Below are 20,468 nucleotides of genomic sequence, written 5' to 3'. Positions count from 1 at the left end.
GCACAGTTGGCAACGGGCTTTGTTGCAAGGATAGGTTCCTGGGTTAGTAGTTCTGTTGTGTGGTATGTGGTTGTTGGTGAGTATTTGCTTCAGGTTGGGGGGCTGTCTGTAGGCAAGGACTGGCCTGTCTCCCAAGATTTGTGAGAGTGTTGGGTCATCCTTCAGGATAGGTTGTAGATCCTTAATAATGCGTTGGAGGGGTTTTAGTTGGGGGCTGAAGGTGACGGCTAGTGGCGTTCTGTTATTTTCTTTGTTAGGCCTGTCCTGCAGTAGGTGACTTCTGGGAACTCTTCTGGCTCTATCAATCTGTTTCTTCACTTCCGCAGGTGGGTACTGTAGTTGTAAGAATGCTTGATAGAGATCTTGTAGGTGTTTGTCTCTGTCTGAGGAGTTGGAGCAAATGCGGTTGTATCACAGAGCTTGGCTGTAGACGATGGATCGTGTGGTGTGGTCAGGGTGAAAGCTGGAGGCATGTAGGTAGGAATAGCGGTCAGTAGGTTTCCGGTATAGGGTGGTGTTTATGTGACCATTGTTTATTAGCACTGTAGTGTCCAGGAAGTGGATCTCTTGTGTGGACTGGACCAGGCTGAGGTTGATGGTGGGATGGAAATTGTTGAAATCATGGTGGAATTCCTCAAGGGCTTCTTTTCCATGGGTCCAGATGATGAAGATGTCATCAATATAGCGCAAGTAGAGTAGGGGCTTTAGGGGACGAGAGCTGAGGAAGCGTTGTTCTAAATCAGCCATAAAAAAGTTGGCATACTGTGGGGCCATGCGGGTACCCATAGCAGTGCCGCTGATCTGAAGGTATACATTGTCCCCAAATGTAAAATAGTTATGGGTAAGGACAAAGTCACAAAGTTCAGCCACCAGGTTAGCCGTGACATTATCGGGGATAGTGTTCTTGACGGCTTGTAGTCCATCTTTGTGTGGAATGTTGGTGTAGAGGGCTTCTATATCCATAGTGGCCAGGATGGTGTTATCAGGAAGATCACCGATGGATTGTAGTTTCCTCAGGAAGTCAGTGGTGTCTCGAAGGTAGCTGGGAGTGCTGGTAGCGTAGGGCCTGAGGAGGGAGTCTACATAGCCAGACAATCCTGCTGTCAGGGTGCCAATGCCTGAGATGATGGGGCGCCCAGGATTTCCACGTTTATGGATCTTGGGTAGTAGATAGAATATCCCAGGTCGGGATTCCAGGGGTGTGTCTGTGCGGATTTCATCTTGTGCTTTTTCAGGAAGTTTCTTGAGCAAATGCTGTAGTTGCTTTTGGTAACTCTCACTGGGATCAGAGGGTAATGGCTTGTAGAAAGTGGTGTTGGAGAGCTGCCGAGCAGCCTCTTGCTCATATTCCGATCTATTCATGATGACAACAGCACCTCCTTTGTCAGCCTTTTTGATTATGATGTCAGAGTTGTTTCTGAGGCTGTGGATGGCATTGTGTTCCGCATGGCTGAGGTTATGGGGCAAGTGATGCTGCTTTTCCACAATTTCAACCCGTGCACGTCGGCGGAAGCACTCTATGTAGAAGTCCAGTCTGCTGTTTCGACCTTCAGGAGGAGTCCACCTAGAATCCTTCTTTTTGTAATGTTGGTAGGGAGGCCTCTGTGGATTAGTATGTTGTTCAGAGGTATGTTGGAAATATTCCTTGAGTCGGAGACGTCGAAAATAGGATTCTAGGTCACCACAGAACTGTATCATGTTTGTGGGGGTGGAGGGGCAGAAGGAGAGGCCCCGAGATAGGACAGCTGCTTCTACTGGACTGAGAGTATAGTTGGATAGGTTAACAATATTGCTGGGTGGGTTGACGGAACTATTGCTGTGGCCCCTTGTAGCAAGTTGGCAACAATGCGACCTGGCTTCAAGAAATAGGTCTAACTCTCAAGGGAAATCTTGGAAGCTATTATTCACCTTAGAATGCAGAAAGGGAGAAATACATACTTCTCTCGCTGGCACAAGGAAACCTAAACAGGAGCACTTAATATTTGAAGGATAAAACATAGCAAAAAGCTATGAAGGTCGACAAACTCCCTGACCCACTGTGATGGGAAGATAAAGTTGTGGGTGGGAAATTAGATTATCTCCTCGGGTAAAACTTCCACAGAACAGATAGAAGAAAAGAGGGTCTCATGGTTTAAGTACTCAACAGAGACCTAGAAGATCTGAGTTCAGTTCCCCACTCTGCTGCAGACTCTCTTTGTGACCTGGAGCAAGTCACTTAGCCTCTCTCTGTCTCATCTGAAAAGCAGAGATAAATAGTTTTCCCCACTTTCCCTAAGGGGCTATAAAGATCAATTAATTTATGATCGTGAGGCATTGAGACACTAGTGATAGAAGCCATACAAGGAGATAGAATAATAAAACAAACTCCCAGAGAGCACGCTGGTGTGGTTTACAGTATTCACAGTAAAGCAAGATGTGAAAAGAAATCCATCCTTGCTATCAACCTAATTACGTAACATTAATGTGCTTTGTTAAACAGCTGGTACATTCCACCATAGCAGTAGCTGTGCTCTAGTGCTGGGGGGAGTGTGTGTGTGTGTAAGTTCATCACGTGTTTTGGGATCCCTGTGGATTAAATGAGTTGCCTCAATATAAAAGTTACCTATATATATATTTAACACAAAAAAATCTGTTAAAAGGATAGTTAGGCTGCCAAGTCAGGCACTAAGAACTTACAAAATGCCAGACTCAAGGTTGCTCGTGCATCCTTAATTTGGTCCCCTTGTGGCTTTAACATTGATACAGTGTTTAGTGACATGAACACATACTGTTTCTTCTTCCTTAGCATGTAATTTCTTAGGTTTAAAAAAACTGAAAAAACAAATTCCATCATGTGGCATCACATTGACATCCACATCAGCAGGGCTGGAACCTTTAGAGCCACCGCACAGACCTCGGCCACTTGCGCTAACAGAATAACTGATAGCAATAGTAGGCTGTTATCCTCTATATGGACCAGCATTAGAAGAGGATGAGCTGCACACTTTGCCACTCTGTTTCACAGATATTTGCTGGCAGCAGAGGAATGGTCAATTCAGGAATCTTGGGCTCTCTTCCAAGCTCTAAAGGGGAATGTGCTCTATTAGTCAGACACTTCTGCACCTGCTTCCCCCAAACAAACATAAGAATGGCCATACTGGGTCAAATTAATGGTCCATGTAGCCTAGTATCTATCCTGTTTTCTGAAAGTGGTCAATGCCAGGTGCTTCAGAGGGAATGAACAGAACAGGGCAACTGCTGAGTAATCCAGCCCCTGTCATCCAGTCCTATCTTCTGGCAGTCAGAGGTTTAGGGACACCCAGAGCATGGGGTTGCATCCCTGAGAATCTTGGCTAGTAGCCATTGATGGACCTGTCCTCAATGAACTTTTCTCAATCTTTTTTGAACCTTGTTATAGTTTTGGCCTTCGCAACATCCCCTGGCAATGAGTTCCATAGGCTGACTTGAGTTTTACTCTTGATTTGCCATAATCTATCCTCCTATTTTCCTCAGTAGGATTTGAATTGCAATTTGTAAGCAAAGCCTTTTTGCCTCTCACTGCCTCTTTTACTGTGTTGTTCTCTCCAGACTGTTCCTGTCCCAGTCCTAAAAAAAGAAAAGGAGTACTTGTGGCACCTTAGAGACTAACCAATTTATTAGAGCATAAGCTTTCGTGAGCTACAGCTCACTTCATCAGAAGCTGTAGCTCACGAAAGCTTATGCTCTAATAAATTGGTTAGTCTCTAAGGTGCCACAAGTCCTCCTTTTCTTTTTGTGAATACAGACTAACACGGCTGTTACTCTGAAACCTGTCCCAGTCCTGTCTCTCTCACGTTCACACCCCGTCACCCTCTCTCCTTGTTGCGGTCACCTTGTCAGCTAGTATCACAGCCTTTCCCTCCAGGCTCACTGTTCAAGTCCCAGTGCCTTTCTACTCCTCCTAATACCTGGCTCGTCCCAGTGTTTTCTCCCACCCTCCTGGGTATCAGTCTACAATATACTATGTGACACACTGCCCTCTACTGGAGGTAGTATCAGACCACCTCAAGTGCATACTATGTCAATCCTAGTGGACATAAGCCCAATTACTATCCAAGAGTAAATGGTGCTGCTAGTAATGGTTATTTATACTTAATATATGTATCCTTTCTCCAATTATACAGCTATTAATTCCTACAAATGTGCACAAAAACAGGAGACCAAAATAATTAAGGCCCTCAAATGGCACTTCAGTGGGAGCTGTGAACGTTCAGCACTTTAAAAAAAAAAACAAAAAACAAACAAACAAACTTATTCAAATCTTCACACTCAGAAGGAGGTTTCAAACAAGTTATTTTACTTGTGGAATATGTGACTAGCAATTAGTACAGAGCCCCCAAATCTCCTCTCTGGCTCAGCTTGCAGTACTTAACTGCAATTCTACAATGAATTTTTGGGGGATGCTATATCATAGAAGTTGCATAAGTGATGTTCAAAGCTCATCTGTGCAATTTTAGACCGATGTAAACAGTTGGATAAAAAAATCCACTTTTAAAAAAAAAATTAACTTCATATAAACATGAGCTTGCTCATACTATTGGGAAAAAGCTGCCATTTTTATATTAATAATTCTTCCCAGATTTAATCAGTCGTTGTACATTAGAACCAGCAGCTGGAGAGTTCTGAGTGATAATGAAACCTGTAACAAGCCATCTTCAGCCATCTTTTCCAAACAATAAGGGAATTAAAATTTCAATTTAAATGCAGGGTTTGAAATACGCTTCAGTGGCAAAATTACGTCAATTAATGTGAGTGGAATACAAAGAACAGACTGAAGAAATATGATGCAGCAACCAGAAATTATGCCATTAATGTGCTTGCATCAACCCAACACAAAGGCTGCAAAGGTCTAATTTAGACTGTACATATCACAAAGCTACAGGCAACAATATTAATCAGCTCTCCAATTTCAATGCAAGGGATACAAGCGCCTTGTCAGATCACTTTAGGCTTTTTATAAACCAACAGCAGCCGTTTACCTTGAGGAGGGAAACAAAAGGACAAGCACATCTATAAACATTCTGCTTTCCTGACAGTTTAATAATTATTTTATACACTATTCAGATCATATAATGAGAGAAAGGTATTATCCTGCAGCCAGCACATGATTATAACATCACATTGACAAACAGGAAGAATTAAAAGAAGATAGCAAAAGCCAATGAGCCCTCACCAATTTTTGTCTATTAAAACAGTCAGGATGCAGATAAGTTATTGTGTTTACATGCTATCACTGCACTTGTATTGAAATGGGAATTGAAAGTACTGATGGAGGGATTAATACATGAATACCGCTTTAATTGCAGCTTTCCCTGCGTTGCTTGGTTTAAAAGCTAAATGGTAACCCCTTGCAGCAATGCACCTTGATGAGTCACAACAGATAACCCTGCCGAAGAACCAGCATGGTACTGTCGAGCAGCCTGAGCACAAAGAGCAGGCACCAACACTCACTTCCCTTACGACCTTGTGCAAGTCTCAGCTATGCGTACCTTTGTTTTCTCATCTCTGAAACCAACTGAGGAGTCAAAGGATTACTCAATATTTGCAAAGCACTTTGCAGACGAACATTTTTCTTTCATTTCCTAGAGCAATAAAATCAGAACTCAGCACAGGCTGGAAATGGGACTATTCTTCTCTGGAAGAACACCACTATCACAAAGTCAGGGTATGGCCCTCCATGCAACCATTCTTTAAAGACCAACAAACTAGCTCTTTAACAGGTTTAACTAGGTCAAATGTAACAGAAATGGGAAAAACCAACAGGTTAACAGTAATGAATTTAAACTGTCCTAATACTAATCCACAAGATATCAATCATTAACTCTTTCTTCACTGAACATTGCCTGTTTATTCCACTTCTTAACCTGTTTGCTTTTTTTTAAACACAAGAGAATACCTCTCACTCCAGATAACATATTTCCTCCATCAAGGACTTTGACTAAAAATACCTCAAAATCTAAGTAAATCCTAGCCATCCCTGCTCTTCTTGTCATGGCTCTATTAATGCCTTCCAAGAATTAGAACAGGCTTGACTTAATATTTTATATCGTACCAGAAATTTCCATCGTGCTTTACAAAACAGATTCATGACCTGCCCCAAACAACTTACAATAAGGTAGACAAGAGACAGGACAATAGTTCAAATAAGGCAGTGGTTCCCAAACTGGGGTTCGCAGAACGTTGCAGGGAGTTCGCCAGAAAAATTTCACTCCTGGCAGCCAGAGGACCCCGGGCATTGGAGGCAGCAGGTGGGACCCGGTTGCAGGGCAGACAGCCCGAGCCCCAGGGAGATCGGGGCAGGGCAGTTGGGGCTGGCAGCCTGAGCCCTGCCCCCATCAGTGAGGGAGCCGGCAGCCCAAGCCCCAGGGAGAGCAGGGATGGGCGGTTGGGGCTGGCAGCCCGAGTCCTGGCGGTCAGCGGGGCCTGCAGCCCAAGCTCAGTGGACCGGGGCAGTCAACGGGGTCCAGCAGCAGAAGCCCCACGGAGTGCAGCGAGCAGAGGAAATCTAAACTTAAATCCCTAGAAATATTAATTATTAGGAGGAGGTTCACGAGATTTCACAATTTAGTGAAAGGGGTTCGCGGGCTGTTAAAGTTTGGGAACCACTGAAATAAGGGGAAGAAGGATGAGGAGAACAAGGCTGAAAAAGGGTTCCAGGAAGAAAAGCTTTTTTAAGGAGGGAGGACAGAGAAGACCACTGGCAGACAAGATGTAGAGGGTGGCATGAAAGGAGGCACGAAGGCAAGAAAGGCAAGAGTACGAGTTGAAGAAAAACAGCCAGGAAACGATTGGAAGGAGTGTAATGAGTCAGAAAGGAAGGAAGGGGACAACAAAATGGAGCTGTACACGGAAGCAGGATTATGTATGTCATTAAAGGCCAACATGAGGAGCTTAAGTTTGAGGCCAAGAGTAACAGGAAGCCTGAAAAGAGATTTTACGAGAAGTGAGAAAGGAAGACAACTTTAGAGAGACGTGTTTTGGACAGTATAGAGAAGAGGGACCCGAAAAAATGAAATCAAGAGTGAGTTTTGGCAGTGGGGAAAAATGAAGAAAGGACAGGCAATACTGAAGAGGAAGAAGCAACAGGAATTTGAGAAGTGATGGATTACAAGGCGGGAAAGAGAAGAGTCAAAGGTAACACTAAGGTTGTGATCCTGAGAGACAGGAAGGATAAGAGTTGATGAGGGAGGTGAAGGAGATTTCAAGAAACATAATTCTGTGGAGGAATCAAGAAGAACATAAACAGAGAAAAAAGAAAAGGAGTACTTGTGGCACCTTAGAGACTAACCAATTTATTTGAGCAGTTGATAGATTTCCACTCCATACGGCTAAATGCAGTGCCTTGCATAATGACAGGTTTCAGAGTAACATCCGTGTTAGTCTGTATTCGCAAAAAGAAAAGGAGTACTTGTGGCACCTCCTTTTCTTTTTGCGAATACAGACTAACACGGCTGTTACTCTGAAACCTGTCATAAATAGAGAAAACTCCCACTCCGTGCAGAAGGTTACTAGTGTCATTGGTAAAGAAAGGGTAGTTTTGGCAGGGGGTGGAATCTAGATTTGGTCATGAAGTCTAGGCACCACGCCTGAAGTTTTTGGAAACAGGAAGGGAGAGAAATAGGACAGAAATTGGAGAAGAGGGTGTAGGTGAGGAGAGGCTTCCTCATGACTGAGGATGAAAGGTGTGCTTGTAAAGCAGATGGAAATGAGCCCAAGGAGAAAGAGCACTTCAATAAGAGGCTTAGAGAAAGAGCAGAGAATGAGAGCAGGTGGAAGGAAATGGGAGCAAGGGCACAGATCAAGGAATTAGAGGGAAACAGTAAAAGAGAGACTTGAGTTGTGAAGCAAGAAGCCTCTCCTCCTCTGTGGTGAATGAGAAAGCAGGGGTCTGCCAGTTGGAGAAAGGGAAATGAGAGAGAGAGAGAGAATGGGAGAGGGAGGAGGAAAATTTTTGCTGGCAAGAGTCAATTTTCTTTTTTTCCTAAAAAAAACTGGCGAGTTCTCAGCAGAGAAGGAGGTGGAGGCAGATGACTGGGAAGGCAGTTAGAAGAAGAGGATTAGTCTGGAAAGAAGAATTAGTCTGGAGAAGAGAAGACAGAGGGGACAGGATAACAGTTTTCAAGTACATAAAAGGTTGTTGCTAGGAGGAGGGAGAAAAATTGTTCTTGTTAACCTCTGAGGATAAAACAAGAAGCAATGGGCTTAAATGGCAGCAAGGGAGGTTTAGGTTGGACATTCGGAAAAACTTCCTAGCTGTCAGGGTGGTTAAGCACTGGAATAAATTGCCTCGGGAGGTTGTAGAATCTCCGTCATTGGAGATTTTTAAGAGCAGGTTAGACAAACACCTGTCAAGGATGGTCTAGATAATACTTAGTCCTGCTAGGAGTGCAGGGGACTGGACTAGATGACCTCTTGAGGTCTCTTCCAGTCCTATGATTCTATAAGAGTGAAAGGTAGAGGAGAGATGATCAGGGTGATAGCACCAGAGCCAGTCAGAGAGGAGATGGAAGGGAAAGGAAATAGATGGAGCTAAGAGAAGGATCTTACAGTGGAGGAAGTCATCAGTGAGAATAAGAACCAAGGCCATGAATGCAGTAGGAAACCCAGCACGGCAAGAGGCAAGGAGCACAGTGACAGAAGAAAGGAAAGGAGTCAATGAAGTGCAAAGAAGAAGGAGGCTTCAAAAAACCATGGACATGAGACAAGGGGAGGAAGAGCTATTGGAGACCCAGAGTCCACATCAGAAAAGGCTGAGGGCAGCAAAGAAGTCAAAGAGGTTGGCAAGCTGAAGATCAAGCACAAACTGAGTGACATAACAGGGTAAAAGAGAACAACAGTGCAGGAGAAGAGCAAGCAGTGGACACACAGAGAAAGATCTATTTACCTAGAGAGCTGCATTAGCTGACTCTAATATACAGATGACCATCAATGTTAGGTATCCCATCTTACCAGCATGTCAGTTGCATTGAGGTAGTGCTTGCTGGCCATGCACTGTTCCAGCTTCTGGGGCACTTGCTTGATGTTCTCAATCTCATCTAGCAAATTCAAGACGTGTTTGTGCTCAATTCCTTCTATCCACAACTTGCGCAGCTCATCCCGTTTGCAGTGCAGCAGCATCTTGCATGACAGGAGATTTTCCTTCACCTACAAGGCAACAGGTTGAAGACGAGGTCAGTCTAATGCCCTTTCTCTTGGAGCCTGCCATATGGTCAGCACTTCCCCTAACTCACTCATTTTAACATGAGTTTCAACTTGCAATAATCAAATACACATTTTTTTAAAAACCAGCCTATTATTCCTCTCTAGCACAGACAAATCATATAATCACCCTAAATAATGAGAGCAACCCCAGGGGAAATGAAGTGAAGCTAGGTGCTGGGGCTTAATTCAAGCTTTGTGCTATTAGTGCATTATTTCCTGGAGTAGCCTTAATGGGATTCCACACATGTTCATCTTAACACCAGGACTAAAGAGTTACTTGCAGCTGTTTCCAACATTTATTCAGCATTTAGGCATGAAACAGGAAGCCAATTGTTTAGTGTAAGTAAATAAATAGCTACTATTTTGTTCCTCTGTAAACATTTTTTGTCTGCCTATTACATTCTTGTGGCATCTCTCCCTCCTCCTCTTTTCTAGTTATTGTTTCTCCATTTTATGAAAGCGGACCATACAGGAGGATCCCTGTTAACCAGTAGCTCAGGTGTGACATTAAACCCGAAAGAGTCAAGCAACTAGCCGGCTAAATGACCCAAATTCAATTTTTAAAGACATATTAGAAAAGTATATAGATGGTAATTAGGACTATTCCTTATAAACAGCTAACATAGCCATAGACTAGAGGTTTGAAATGTGAACCTGTACTGTTAGAGAATTAGAGGTAATACAGATTGTATGTGTTTACTTATATCTTGTTAGATGTTAACCATGTAAACAGATGGTTCCTGTCAGTTACTATATCCTTGATTCAGAGATCAAAGGGGAATATTAACATTTAGATGAGACTAGAGTGTAATAATTTCATTGTCTATATTTCTCTTTGAAGTTTGTAGTAAACTGTCTATGAACTGCTTAACGGATAACTACCTTATGCTGATGAAAGCAACTAGTTACCCGCGTATACATAGGAAATAGGTGTTTCTACTTCAAAGCCACAATGCTGTACCCAAGGAATGCCTGCTGGCAAGAGGCTGCTGGGGATCTATGAAAAGAACTCTTGGGCCCTGACCTGTTATCTCAGATCTGCTTAAGCTTCACCAGGGGAAGTTTGAGTCGCAAGACTAAGTCCCCAGCTCCAGACTGGGTCTCCCTGATATTGGACATTGAACTATGACCGAAGGAACTAATTCTGAAAGAACTTTTTGCAACTCTGAAGCTCACCATCTCTACCATGAACTGACCTAAGAACTTTATTCATATCTGCAGGCATAATGATCTTTCAACCCATACGCATGCACTCTTTTCTTTTTTAATAAATTTTAGTTTCATTAATAAGAATTGGCTGTACGTCAATTGGGTAAGATCTGAAGTACTCATTAAGTTGATGGGTAATGTGTCCAACCCTTTGGGACTGGTAGAACTTTTTATATGATGAATAAGATTTTCAGTAATCCTCCAAGTATTTGACTTGGCTGTGTGGGTGGGAGCCCAAGGCTGGGTTGCTTTAAGGGAACTGTATTTCTGGCTTCTGAGTAATCAGTAAGATATTGTAAAAGCTGTTTTGTTGCTGGATTGGTAAACCTAAATACTAGAAATAACCTCCAGTTTTGGGGATTGTCTGCCCCATTCTTTGCAGTTTGCCCTGATCGAGCAATCTCAGCGTGGCCCCCCTGGGACCCTGGTCACATCAGGTGACACCAAATTTGTTAGCAAGAGATGGAGTTTATCTAACAAAATGTCTGAAAGAATGTCAAAATGGATTGTAAGTAGGATAAACTTCAGCTCAGCATCTACATTACACATCATGACACTATAACACTAAGAAAAAACAGTGCACTGCCTGCCATTCACTTTGTTTTAAAATCTCAAGCCATCTCTTGCAGACTGTCAAAGAACTTCTTGCTTTTCTATCGCATTCCTAAATTCCTGAGATAAGGTCAGTACAACCCAATTTTTCTTGTATGCCATAAATGGATGATCATTTAAGTGCCTTAAAATCAGTAAGCAATTAACACCACTTCTCACACAGCATTTACACCAGTTATCTGGTTTCAGTGATAAACCATGAATATTTAAGGCCTAACCCCTTCTTAGCCAGAACTCTCACTAACATCACTGAATTAAAAATGCAGAGAGGCCCTTGGATTTATTTTCAAGTTATAGAGTCTTTAAGAACCTACAACAATGCTTCAGCTGCACCTCTTTCCCTTCTATCCTCCTTTGGATGAAGTGAAGAGACCTCCTGAAACATACAGATGGACCAAAAGACAGACAACTCCTAATAGAGTCAATTAATACACAACAGCACCATGCTCTGAAGAATACACATTAAAGCCCAGCTTCAAAAATAAGGTTCTAGATGGCTCAGGACCCAACAGACTCTCCTTGAAATATCTTCGAACACTGGGAAAACCTCAACAATTGCGTGCTCCATAACTTGTCACAACAGCAGAGAAAAACTGAATGCCATACACAGCAATTGTTGGGCACAGGTCCTGTTGTATATCTTAGATCTTGTCTACACTACGATGTGGGGTCGATCTAAGATACACAACTTCAGCTACGTGAATAGCATAGCTGAAGTCAACGTACTTGGATCTACTTACCGCGGTGTCTTCACTGTGGTAAGTAGACAGCTGACGCTCTCCCGTCGACTCTGTTTGCGCTCCTCATTCTGGTGGAGTACCGAAGTCGACAGGAGAGCGCTCAGCAGTCTATTTATCGCATCTACATGAGACGCGATAAATCAACCCCCCGCTGTATCGATCGCTGCCTGCCAATCCAGCTGATAGTGGAGACAAGCCCTTAAACTAGACAGTATCATCTTAGCCTTAGTGGCCTTGTCGGTGCCTTATACAAAATGGTGGTCACTTTAAGAAAGACCAAAAGGTCCACGGAAATGAATGAAACGTTTGAAACTTGATGTCCTTGTCAGAGTACAAAATAGACTAGTGATCCAAAAAGCAGCTCTGCCTTGACAAGTTGTTCATTTTTCCCTGTTAAACTAAGAGGCAGATACCAATGCTAATCTCAAAAATGCTGCTAGGCAGGAGGAGAGATATGAAAGAAGATAGAGTGAACACCTGAAGATGTATTTTCCTCTGTCATGACCCCGTAATGCCTTTTAAGTCAATGGCGTTATATGGGCATAAAATGAGATCAGAATCAGGCCCTGACACATTCCCACAAGATTCGGTTCCTGGACAAATATGAGCTGAGGAAAATAGCTGTTTCACAAACAGATATCCAGACTACTAAACACAGACAAAGCATTTTGCTTTTGCACAAATGTTTCTGTCCAAGTTTGTTGCAATATGAACATCCACCTATAACAAAGGAGAGGAACATCAAAATGGAAAGCTTGACAGCATAATTTAGACTGATGGCACAGAGTCTAGCATCATATATGGTGCCTCGCATGAGATTAGGGCAAAGTTATTTTAATACAGGTTGACTAAAGCTAATCAGAAAACAAATATCCAAAGGTCCTTCACCCCCCTCTCCCCATAGTGATTAGTTTAGATGGGAATGTCATTGTCCCTATAGGATTGTTTTTGACCTCTGCAAAGCTTAGCATATTGGGTGAAAACAGGCTATAGTTTACTTCAAGTTTAAGATTATTGATCTGGGCCTTCACAGAGTCAGGCTTTGTACATAAATCCTTCGAATGAACTCTTATCCCTGGAAGGGATCAGAGAGGTCTCATTTGCTTTGAAAATGCTAAATGAATTTGAAAAACCAGAAGGGTCAGTGTGCTGCCTCAGAAGGGTCACAGCTTACTGCTTCTGGAGCATTGCTCTGAAAGGTTTCCAGTCATGATCTCCACAGCGCGAGTCAGACAATGGAACAATTTATGTACCTGGTTTTCAAGGCTTAAGTACAGCAATCCATAGAGAAAGTAAAACAAGACCTGGGAGAGTGGCGAATTCACCAACTGGGATAATAATCAGAACTGGAGGTAGAGAACAGCAAAGAGTAAGCCCTCACCAGTGCTAGGAGTGCCACTGTTATTTACAAGAGCAGTAATAAATGTTAGGAAACATATGGTTAATAAATGTTAGGAAACTATATCAAAATATAGGACCACCAGGAGGCACAGCTCAAGAGCTGATTATGCAAATAACCTTAAAATTCATATTTAATGGGTCAGTGAACATCTGATGAGTCACTGAGATGACCGGTGATCAGAGACCATCCTGATGGGCACAATATAAGAATCTGAATAGACTAGATGGAGAGGTTTTAACTGTGTAGATTTGGGTGATCTACTGCTGGTCAAGGAACAAATCAGACCAGGTCCTCACTGGCTTACACTAGCTGAGAATCTGACCTATTTAAATAACTCTGATGGTGGTTTCAAAGCTGGCAGGTAATGGCATCTTCTCCATTCAATATTTGGTTCAGCACAAGGTATCATCAAGTAGAAGGGAGACAGGACAAGAGAAGAGGAGGTTACTCACCCTGTGCAGTAACTGACGTTCTTCGAGATGAGTGTCCCTGTGGGTGCTCCACTCTAGGTGTTGGTGTGTCCCTGCGCCTTCGCTCGGAGATTTTTACAGAAGTATTCGTACCGGTCATGCACGCACAGCGCTTGCCCCCCCGCTCTGAGTGTACCTTAATAGTACGCGTACGCGACCGGTCCCCTCAGTTCCTGCTCTACAACGGAGGCCACCCCAACTACAAAGTAGAGGGGAGGACGGTGAGTAGTGGAGCACCCACAGGGACACTCATCTCGAAGAACGTCCGTTACTGCACAGGGTGAGTATCCTCCTCTTCTTCTTCGAGAGCTGTCCCTGTGGGTGCTCCACTCCAGGTGACTTAAAAGCAGTGTATCTCAAGGAGGTAGGGACTTCAGATTGGGTAGAAATGCAGTAGCTAAAACAGCTCTGCCGAATCGTGTATCCGAGAAGGGGCCCTGAGTAAGGGCATAGTGCTTAACAAAAGTGTGTTCAGAAGACCAAGTGGCTGCTTTACAAACGTCAGTCAGGGGAACTTTGCGTAGAAAAGCCACGGAGGTAGCCATCGATCTAGTGGAGTGGGTTCTGATGTCTGCTGGAGGCATAACTTTCCATATCTGATAACGGAATCGGATACAGTCAGAAATCCATTTTGAAAGTCTCTGAATGGAAACAGGTATCCCTCTGGATGGCTCCGTGAAGACAACAAAGAGTCTAGAAGAATTTCTAAAGGGCTTGGTTCTATCCAAATAGAAGGACAAAGCCCTGCATACATCTAGAGTATGCATTGTGGATTCAAACGAGTTCGCATGTGGTTTAGGAAAGAAGGTCGGCAGGTGTATCAGTTCATTGATATGGAATGACAAATGGACCTTTGGAATAAATTTGGGGTGTAATTGAAGGGTAACTGTCTTTAAAAAATAGGGTATACGGTGGGTCTGCCATGAGAGCTGCTATTTCTCCTGCCTATCTGGCAGAAGTGATTGCCACTAGGAATGCTGTTTTCATAAAAAGGCGCAAGAGGGAGCAAGCGGCTAGAGGTTCAAATGGTTGTTGAGTTAAGCAAGATAACACTAAGTGAAGGTCCCACGGAGGAATAGGGGGTCTAACGTCTGGGTATAGGGATTGAAGTCCTTTGAGAAAACATTTAGTGATCAGATGAGCAAACACACAGGTACTGTCAATTTTATCATGGAAGGTTCTAATAGCAGCTAGGTGGACTTTGATGGAGCTAAAAGAAAGGCCAGATTGTTTGAGGTCCAACAGGTAGTCGAGTATAAGAGTATATTGTTGCAGACATAGGAGGTAGTTGTTTAGTTGAGCACCACTGTGTAAATCACTTCCACTTCTGGAGACAGGTGGTGCGAGTAGATTGTGTTCTGCTATATAGGAGCACTCTTTGGACTTCGTCAGAGCATGCTAGTTCATTTTGGGAGAACCATGTAGGAACCAAGCTTTGAGGTGAAGCATGGACAGGTGGGAGTGGAGAAATCGGCCGTGTTGCTGCGAGAGGAAGTTCGGAATGAGAGGCATCAAGATTGGTTGTTGAGTTGACATCCTGGTGAGGAATGGGAACCACAGTTGTCTGGGCCATGCTGGGGCAATCAGGATCACTTTGGCATGATCTGTTTGTATTTTTGTCAGAACTCTGTGGAGAATCGGGATTGGGGGAAAAGCACAGAGTAAGTTCCGGTGCCACGGAATCATAAATGCATCTCCCAGGGAGTGCTTCCCCAGTCCTGCTCTGGAGCAAAATTCGGGACATTTTGTGTTTTTCGCAGTTGCAAAGCGGTCTATGGCTGGGTAGCCCCAAATGCGGAATATGTTGGTGATGATCATTTCGTTTATCTCCCATTCATGGTCCCAAGGAAAGTATCTGCTTAATTCGTCCGCCGTGGTATACATAGCCCCGGGAAGGTAGGCGGCTGATATCCGGATATTGTTCACAAGGCACGAGTTCCAGAGTTTCATAGCTTCTGTGCAAAGCGAATGAAAGCAAGCTCCTCCCTGCCTGTTTACATAGAACATGCAGGCGATGTGATCTGTCATTATCTGTACATGTTGGTTACGGATTATCGGGAGGAAGTGATGGCAGGCATTGCTTATCACTCAAAGTTCCAGGATGATTATGTGCAGGGAGGTTTCCGATGGAGACCACAGCCCCTGAGTTGTGTGATGTAACACTTGAGCACCCTACCCTGTGAGGGATGCATCGGTAGTCATTAAGATGGATGGAGCTTCCTGGAGAAAGGGGACTCCAGAGCAGAGGTTGGAGGGAACTGTCCACCACAGGAGACTGTCTTTGACTCGGAAAGGTATGGATAGGGGTTTGTTTAGGGCATGCACATTGGGTCTGTACACCGTGGCCAACCAAGCTTGGAAGTACCTCATGTAGAGTCGTGCATTTTGGACCACGAAAGAGAAAGAGGCCACATGACCTAGTAGTTGTAAACATCTCGAGCGGTAACTTGAGGACTGTTGCGAAGTTTTGTTGCCAACTGCTTTATGGTGTTGAAGCGATCGGATGGGAGAGATGCTATTCCCATCTGGGAATCGAGGTGTGCTCCGATGAACTCCAGGTGCTGGGTAGGAATTAATGTGGATTTGTCATTGTCTATTGGTAGGCCAAGGGATAGGAAACAATTGACGGTGAGTTGCGTGAATCAAAGTGTTAAGGCTTTGAGGAGGCAGTCATCTAGGGTAAGGAAATATTATGACTCCTTGCTTCCTGAGGTGAGCAGTAACTATGGCCAGGAGCTTGGAAAAAACACAGGGGGCAGTGGATAGGCGAAAGGGTAGTACCCTGTATTGAAAATGTGTCGAGCCGAGGGTGAAATGAAGTAAGCGTCTGTGGGCTGGATGTATTGTCACATGAAAATAGGTGTCCTGTAGGTCGAGGACTGAAAAGCAATCGCCCTGCTCCAGCGCTGGGATTATGGTGGCAAGGGTTACCACTTTGAACTCTTGCTTCTTGATAAAATTGTTGAGCCGCCTGAGGTCAGGGATCAGTCGCCATACCTGGTTTTCTTTTCTGTTAAGAAATAATGGGAGTAAAACTCCTTCCCTCTGTGTCTTTTGAGCACAAGCTCCACTGCTCCCAACAGAAGGAGATGATGTACTTCTTGTAAGAGTGGTTGCTCGTGAGAGGGGTCCCTGAAGAGGGTCGGGGAGGGTGGGTGGGTAGGAGGCACAGATAGGAAGGGGATGGAATAGCCAAGTGTGATAACCTCTAAAACCCACTTGTCAGTGGTAATGTTGTGCCATTGATGGAAGAATGGTCATGGGGGTGTCCAGAAGTAGGAACGAGGGTGTAAAGCGCTGAAGTGGGAACATTGTTTTCTAAACCCTCGACCAAGGCTTCAAATCTGCTTGTTAGTTGAAGGGGGTTGAGACACTGATGTGGAATGGGGACGGCAACGCTGGTATCTGGGTCTCTGGCGTTGTTGCTGTTGTTGGTCTTGTGATCTCTGGAAGTGCTGAGTACATGTGGGGTAGCGTGGACGGTGGTAGGGTTGGTATCTATATTGTCGCCTTCTGATCATAGGGGTTTGTATTCCTAAGGACTAGAGAGTTGCCCTTGAATCCTTCATAGAGCGAAGGACATCGTTCGTTGTAGAGGCAAAGAGTTTGTCACCAGCGAATGGAAGGTCTTCAATAGTAGTCTGGACCTCTCGAGGAAAAGAAGAAGAGAGCCATGACCCTCAGCACATGACTACTGCTGTAGTGGTGGATCTTGCTGCAGTATTGGCCGCGTCGAGGGCCGCTTGAAGAGTGGTACGTGATACGATTTGTCCCTCAGAGCTAAAGCAGTGAATTGTTGTTTCTTTGCTTCTGGAATGTCCTCAATAAAGTCCATGAATTTGTTGTAATTTTTGTGATCATATTTTGCCAGAACGGCCGTATAATTAGCAATTCAAAATTGTAGGGTGGAAGATGTATATACTTTACATCCAAGCAGATCTAAACACTTTACTGTCTTTATCAGCTGGGGTGGAGCGGGGATACTGGTGCTTGTTCTTTTGGTTGACTGCATCAACTACCAGCGAATTAGGTGCTGGATGGGTGAAAAGAAATTCAGAGCCCTTGGAAGGGATGAAGTACTTGCAGACCGCTCATTTGCAGGTAGGTAAGCTTCCAGTCTGCCAGATGGCTTTGGCAGGTTCCAGAAGGGCTGGATTGATTGGCAATGCAATCCTGGAAGAAGAAGAAGGTTGCAGGATGTCCATTAACTCATGCTGCTGTTCAGGAACCTCCTCCAGATTAATTCTTAATTCACTGGCCATTCTTTTCAAAAGGTCTTGAAATTTTGAAAAGTCATCTTAAGACGACAGGGGAAATAGGAAGCAGGGCTTCGTCAGGCGTAACAACTGGGTCTACTGGGATAGAGACAGGTCGTGCTTGATTCTGCACTTGTGATGATGCCATCTGGTGACTGGCATCAGTGGCAGGTTCGTAAGCTTGTGGAGCTGGGCCGGTGTTGGGCCTGGTTGAGGTGGCATAGCGAGTGTGGTCTCGAGGATAGGATGCCCACGGGGCCCAATATTGCCATTGTGGTGGGAAAGGCATAGGTGGTGCCATCCACGGGTTTACACACCACGGGACAGGATCCTGAGAGTAGGACAAGGTGATGTTTCTATGACTTCTATTAATTGGGGTCTGAGGATGAGAGATTTCATATGGTGAAAAATCCTCCTGGAGACCAGCTTCCTCCTCACTGGAGGAAGGCTGTTCGGACCCTGGCTGAGCATTTGGTGAAAAGTAGGCATTCAGTAAGGGTGACTGCAGAATGGGTGACACAAGCAGGTCACTTGACTGCGTAAATTGGAGTGCTGAAGCTCCTCTGTGCGGTGAGGGCAGTGCGAGAGGAATCTGCTGCGACAAAAAGTTACTCTGCACCGGTGTCTTTAAAGTCATTTAGCTGCTGGCCAGCTCAGCGGGTGCCGGTGCCAGGAGAGTGGTGATAGCCTGCAAGGGGTCAGGCATGTCCGCATGTGTTGGTACCGCTTCCACCGTGGTGCCAAAAGGTGCCATCTGAGAGGCAGTAATTGGAAGCCTAAGCCTCGGCACTGGAGCTTTGTGCTACTGCCGCAGCCGGGTTTTGCGCGGCGCCGGAGGAGCCCGGCGCGTCAAAACTGCTCATCCGAGGGAGCACTGGGAGGGAGGCGGAAGACCTGCTGGGAGAAGCCTTCTCCCGCGAAGTTCGCTTTGCGGGTGACAGAAAGTGATGTTTTTTTTAAAGTTTTCTTCATTTTGTTAGAGGTGGGGGGGCTGTGATGTGGAGCAGAGCCGGATCCAGAGCCTGGGTCTGAAGCTGACCCTAAGGTTTTTTGCAGCAGGAGCAGCTTTAGCCTCAACTCCCTGTCCTTTCATGCCCTAGACTTAAGTTGGCTGCAGTGGGCACATTTTGGGGGGATGTGGGACTCCCCCAAACATTTTATGCATTTTGAATGGCCATCAGACAGAGGGATGACATCCTTACAGTTAGAGCAGCGCTGGGGAGCCAGGCATGTCGGAAGTGGCTGCGCTCACAGAAACTATGGATTTTTTTTTTTTTTTAAGCAAAACTAACACACTACCGGTAACACTAATAACTAGCACTATTGGTAACAAACTAATATCCAAAAGGGTAAGAGTAACAAGGGAGAAAAAGTTTTCTAACGAGTCTGCTGAGCTCCGCCTCAGCCCGGGGACGGTAGAGAAGGAACTGAGGGGACCGGTCGCGTACGCGTACTATTAAGGTGCACTCAGAGTGGGGGAGGGCAAGCTCTGCACGTGTGTGACCAGTACGAGTACTGCTGTAAAGATCTCCGAGCGAAGGCGCAGGGACGCACCAACATCTAGAGTGGAGCACCCACAGGGACAGCTCTCGAAGAAGTAAGGGTTGAATGAAAACCTTGATACTTCAATTTTATATCATCACAATAGGGACAGAAACCAGGGCAAAGGTAGATATGTAATGCAGAAACAAATTTGAACACGTGCAGCCTTTTATGGTGGGTGCGGGGGGGGGGGAGGAGGGGGAAGAGAGAGAGAGAGAGAGAGAGAGAGAGAAAGAGAGATGCCAAACATAGTGCTGCCTGCCCTTTCACCTGCTTGATCTTGTTGCGTGAGTTGGTGATTCGCTCCGTGATGCTCTGGTAGGTGCGGATAGCTGTGGTGAGTTCCGTGTAGTGCTGAACAATAAGCTCATCCAAGTCCCGGTCACACTTCTCATAAGCTTCTTCCAGACGGCCCTTCTCAGTCTCTCTGTCCTCGACATCATCACTGGTGGAGAGAGTCCTAACAACAAGGTCAAAACAATGGCAATGTTTAGAAGCGATTTACCAGCACAGGAACTCTTAAATCTAAAGTACACCATTGGCTGGAAAGCAGCCACTATGTTAGTCTTCAAATGCCATTGACTGGAGAGTACCTCTGGTAAACATGTTTGTATAAAGTTCAGTTAAGACCCAGCAATAACAGTTGTTTGCATGAGACACAGATCTTTTAGTTTCCTTTATTATCTTCCTTGCTTCTAAGTGTCTTATTTTTAAGTAGGTTTTTCTCTCTCATCCGCTAGTTATTATAATTTACTGAGCTTTATTAATTTTTGCAGGTAGCTCAGGTAGGTAGTATTGCAATTATTTATTACAAATTGTTATTACTACTGAGCCCAGAAGTGCACCAGGTGCACCACAGAACATGCATAAAAACACACAGTCCTGGCCCGAAAGAACTTACAGATGTCACACAAGTAAGTACGGGTAACAAACTATAGGCAGGAAATGGGATGAGAAAGGACAAATGTATATAGCTGGGCACTCACACAGTTTAGCGATATTCTCATCTGGATAGTTT

General features: G+C 44.6%; 1 protein-coding gene across 7 annotated transcripts in view; it reads right to left on the bottom strand.

Moving 5' to 3' along the window:
• EXOC4 (exocyst complex component 4) overlaps nt 1–20,468 on the bottom strand; it is a 606,961-nt gene that overhangs the window by 565,215 nt on the left and 21,278 nt on the right. For all 7 annotated transcript variants that reach the window (XR_012156857.2, XR_012156858.2, XM_073328862.2 and 4 more), the window contains exons 2-3: nt 19,721–19,910; nt 8,968–9,162 (exon numbers count right to left, since the gene is read on the bottom strand). Coding sequence is in view for 5 of the 7 variants with exons in the window: in XM_073328862.2 (XP_073184963.1) it covers nt 8,968–9,162; nt 19,721–19,910 (385 nt within the window). In the remaining 2 variants the exon portion in view is untranslated. The remainder of the gene's footprint in view (nt 1–8,967; nt 9,163–19,720; nt 19,911–20,468) is intronic.

This window comes from Lepidochelys kempii, chromosome 1, assembly GCF_965140285.1.
Source record: "Lepidochelys kempii isolate rLepKem1 chromosome 1, rLepKem1.hap1, whole genome shotgun sequence".
In the NCBI taxonomy this organism is placed as follows: Eukaryota; Metazoa; Chordata; order Testudines; family Cheloniidae; genus Lepidochelys; species Lepidochelys kempii.
This window is presented reverse-complemented; position numbering and strand designations above follow the sequence as displayed.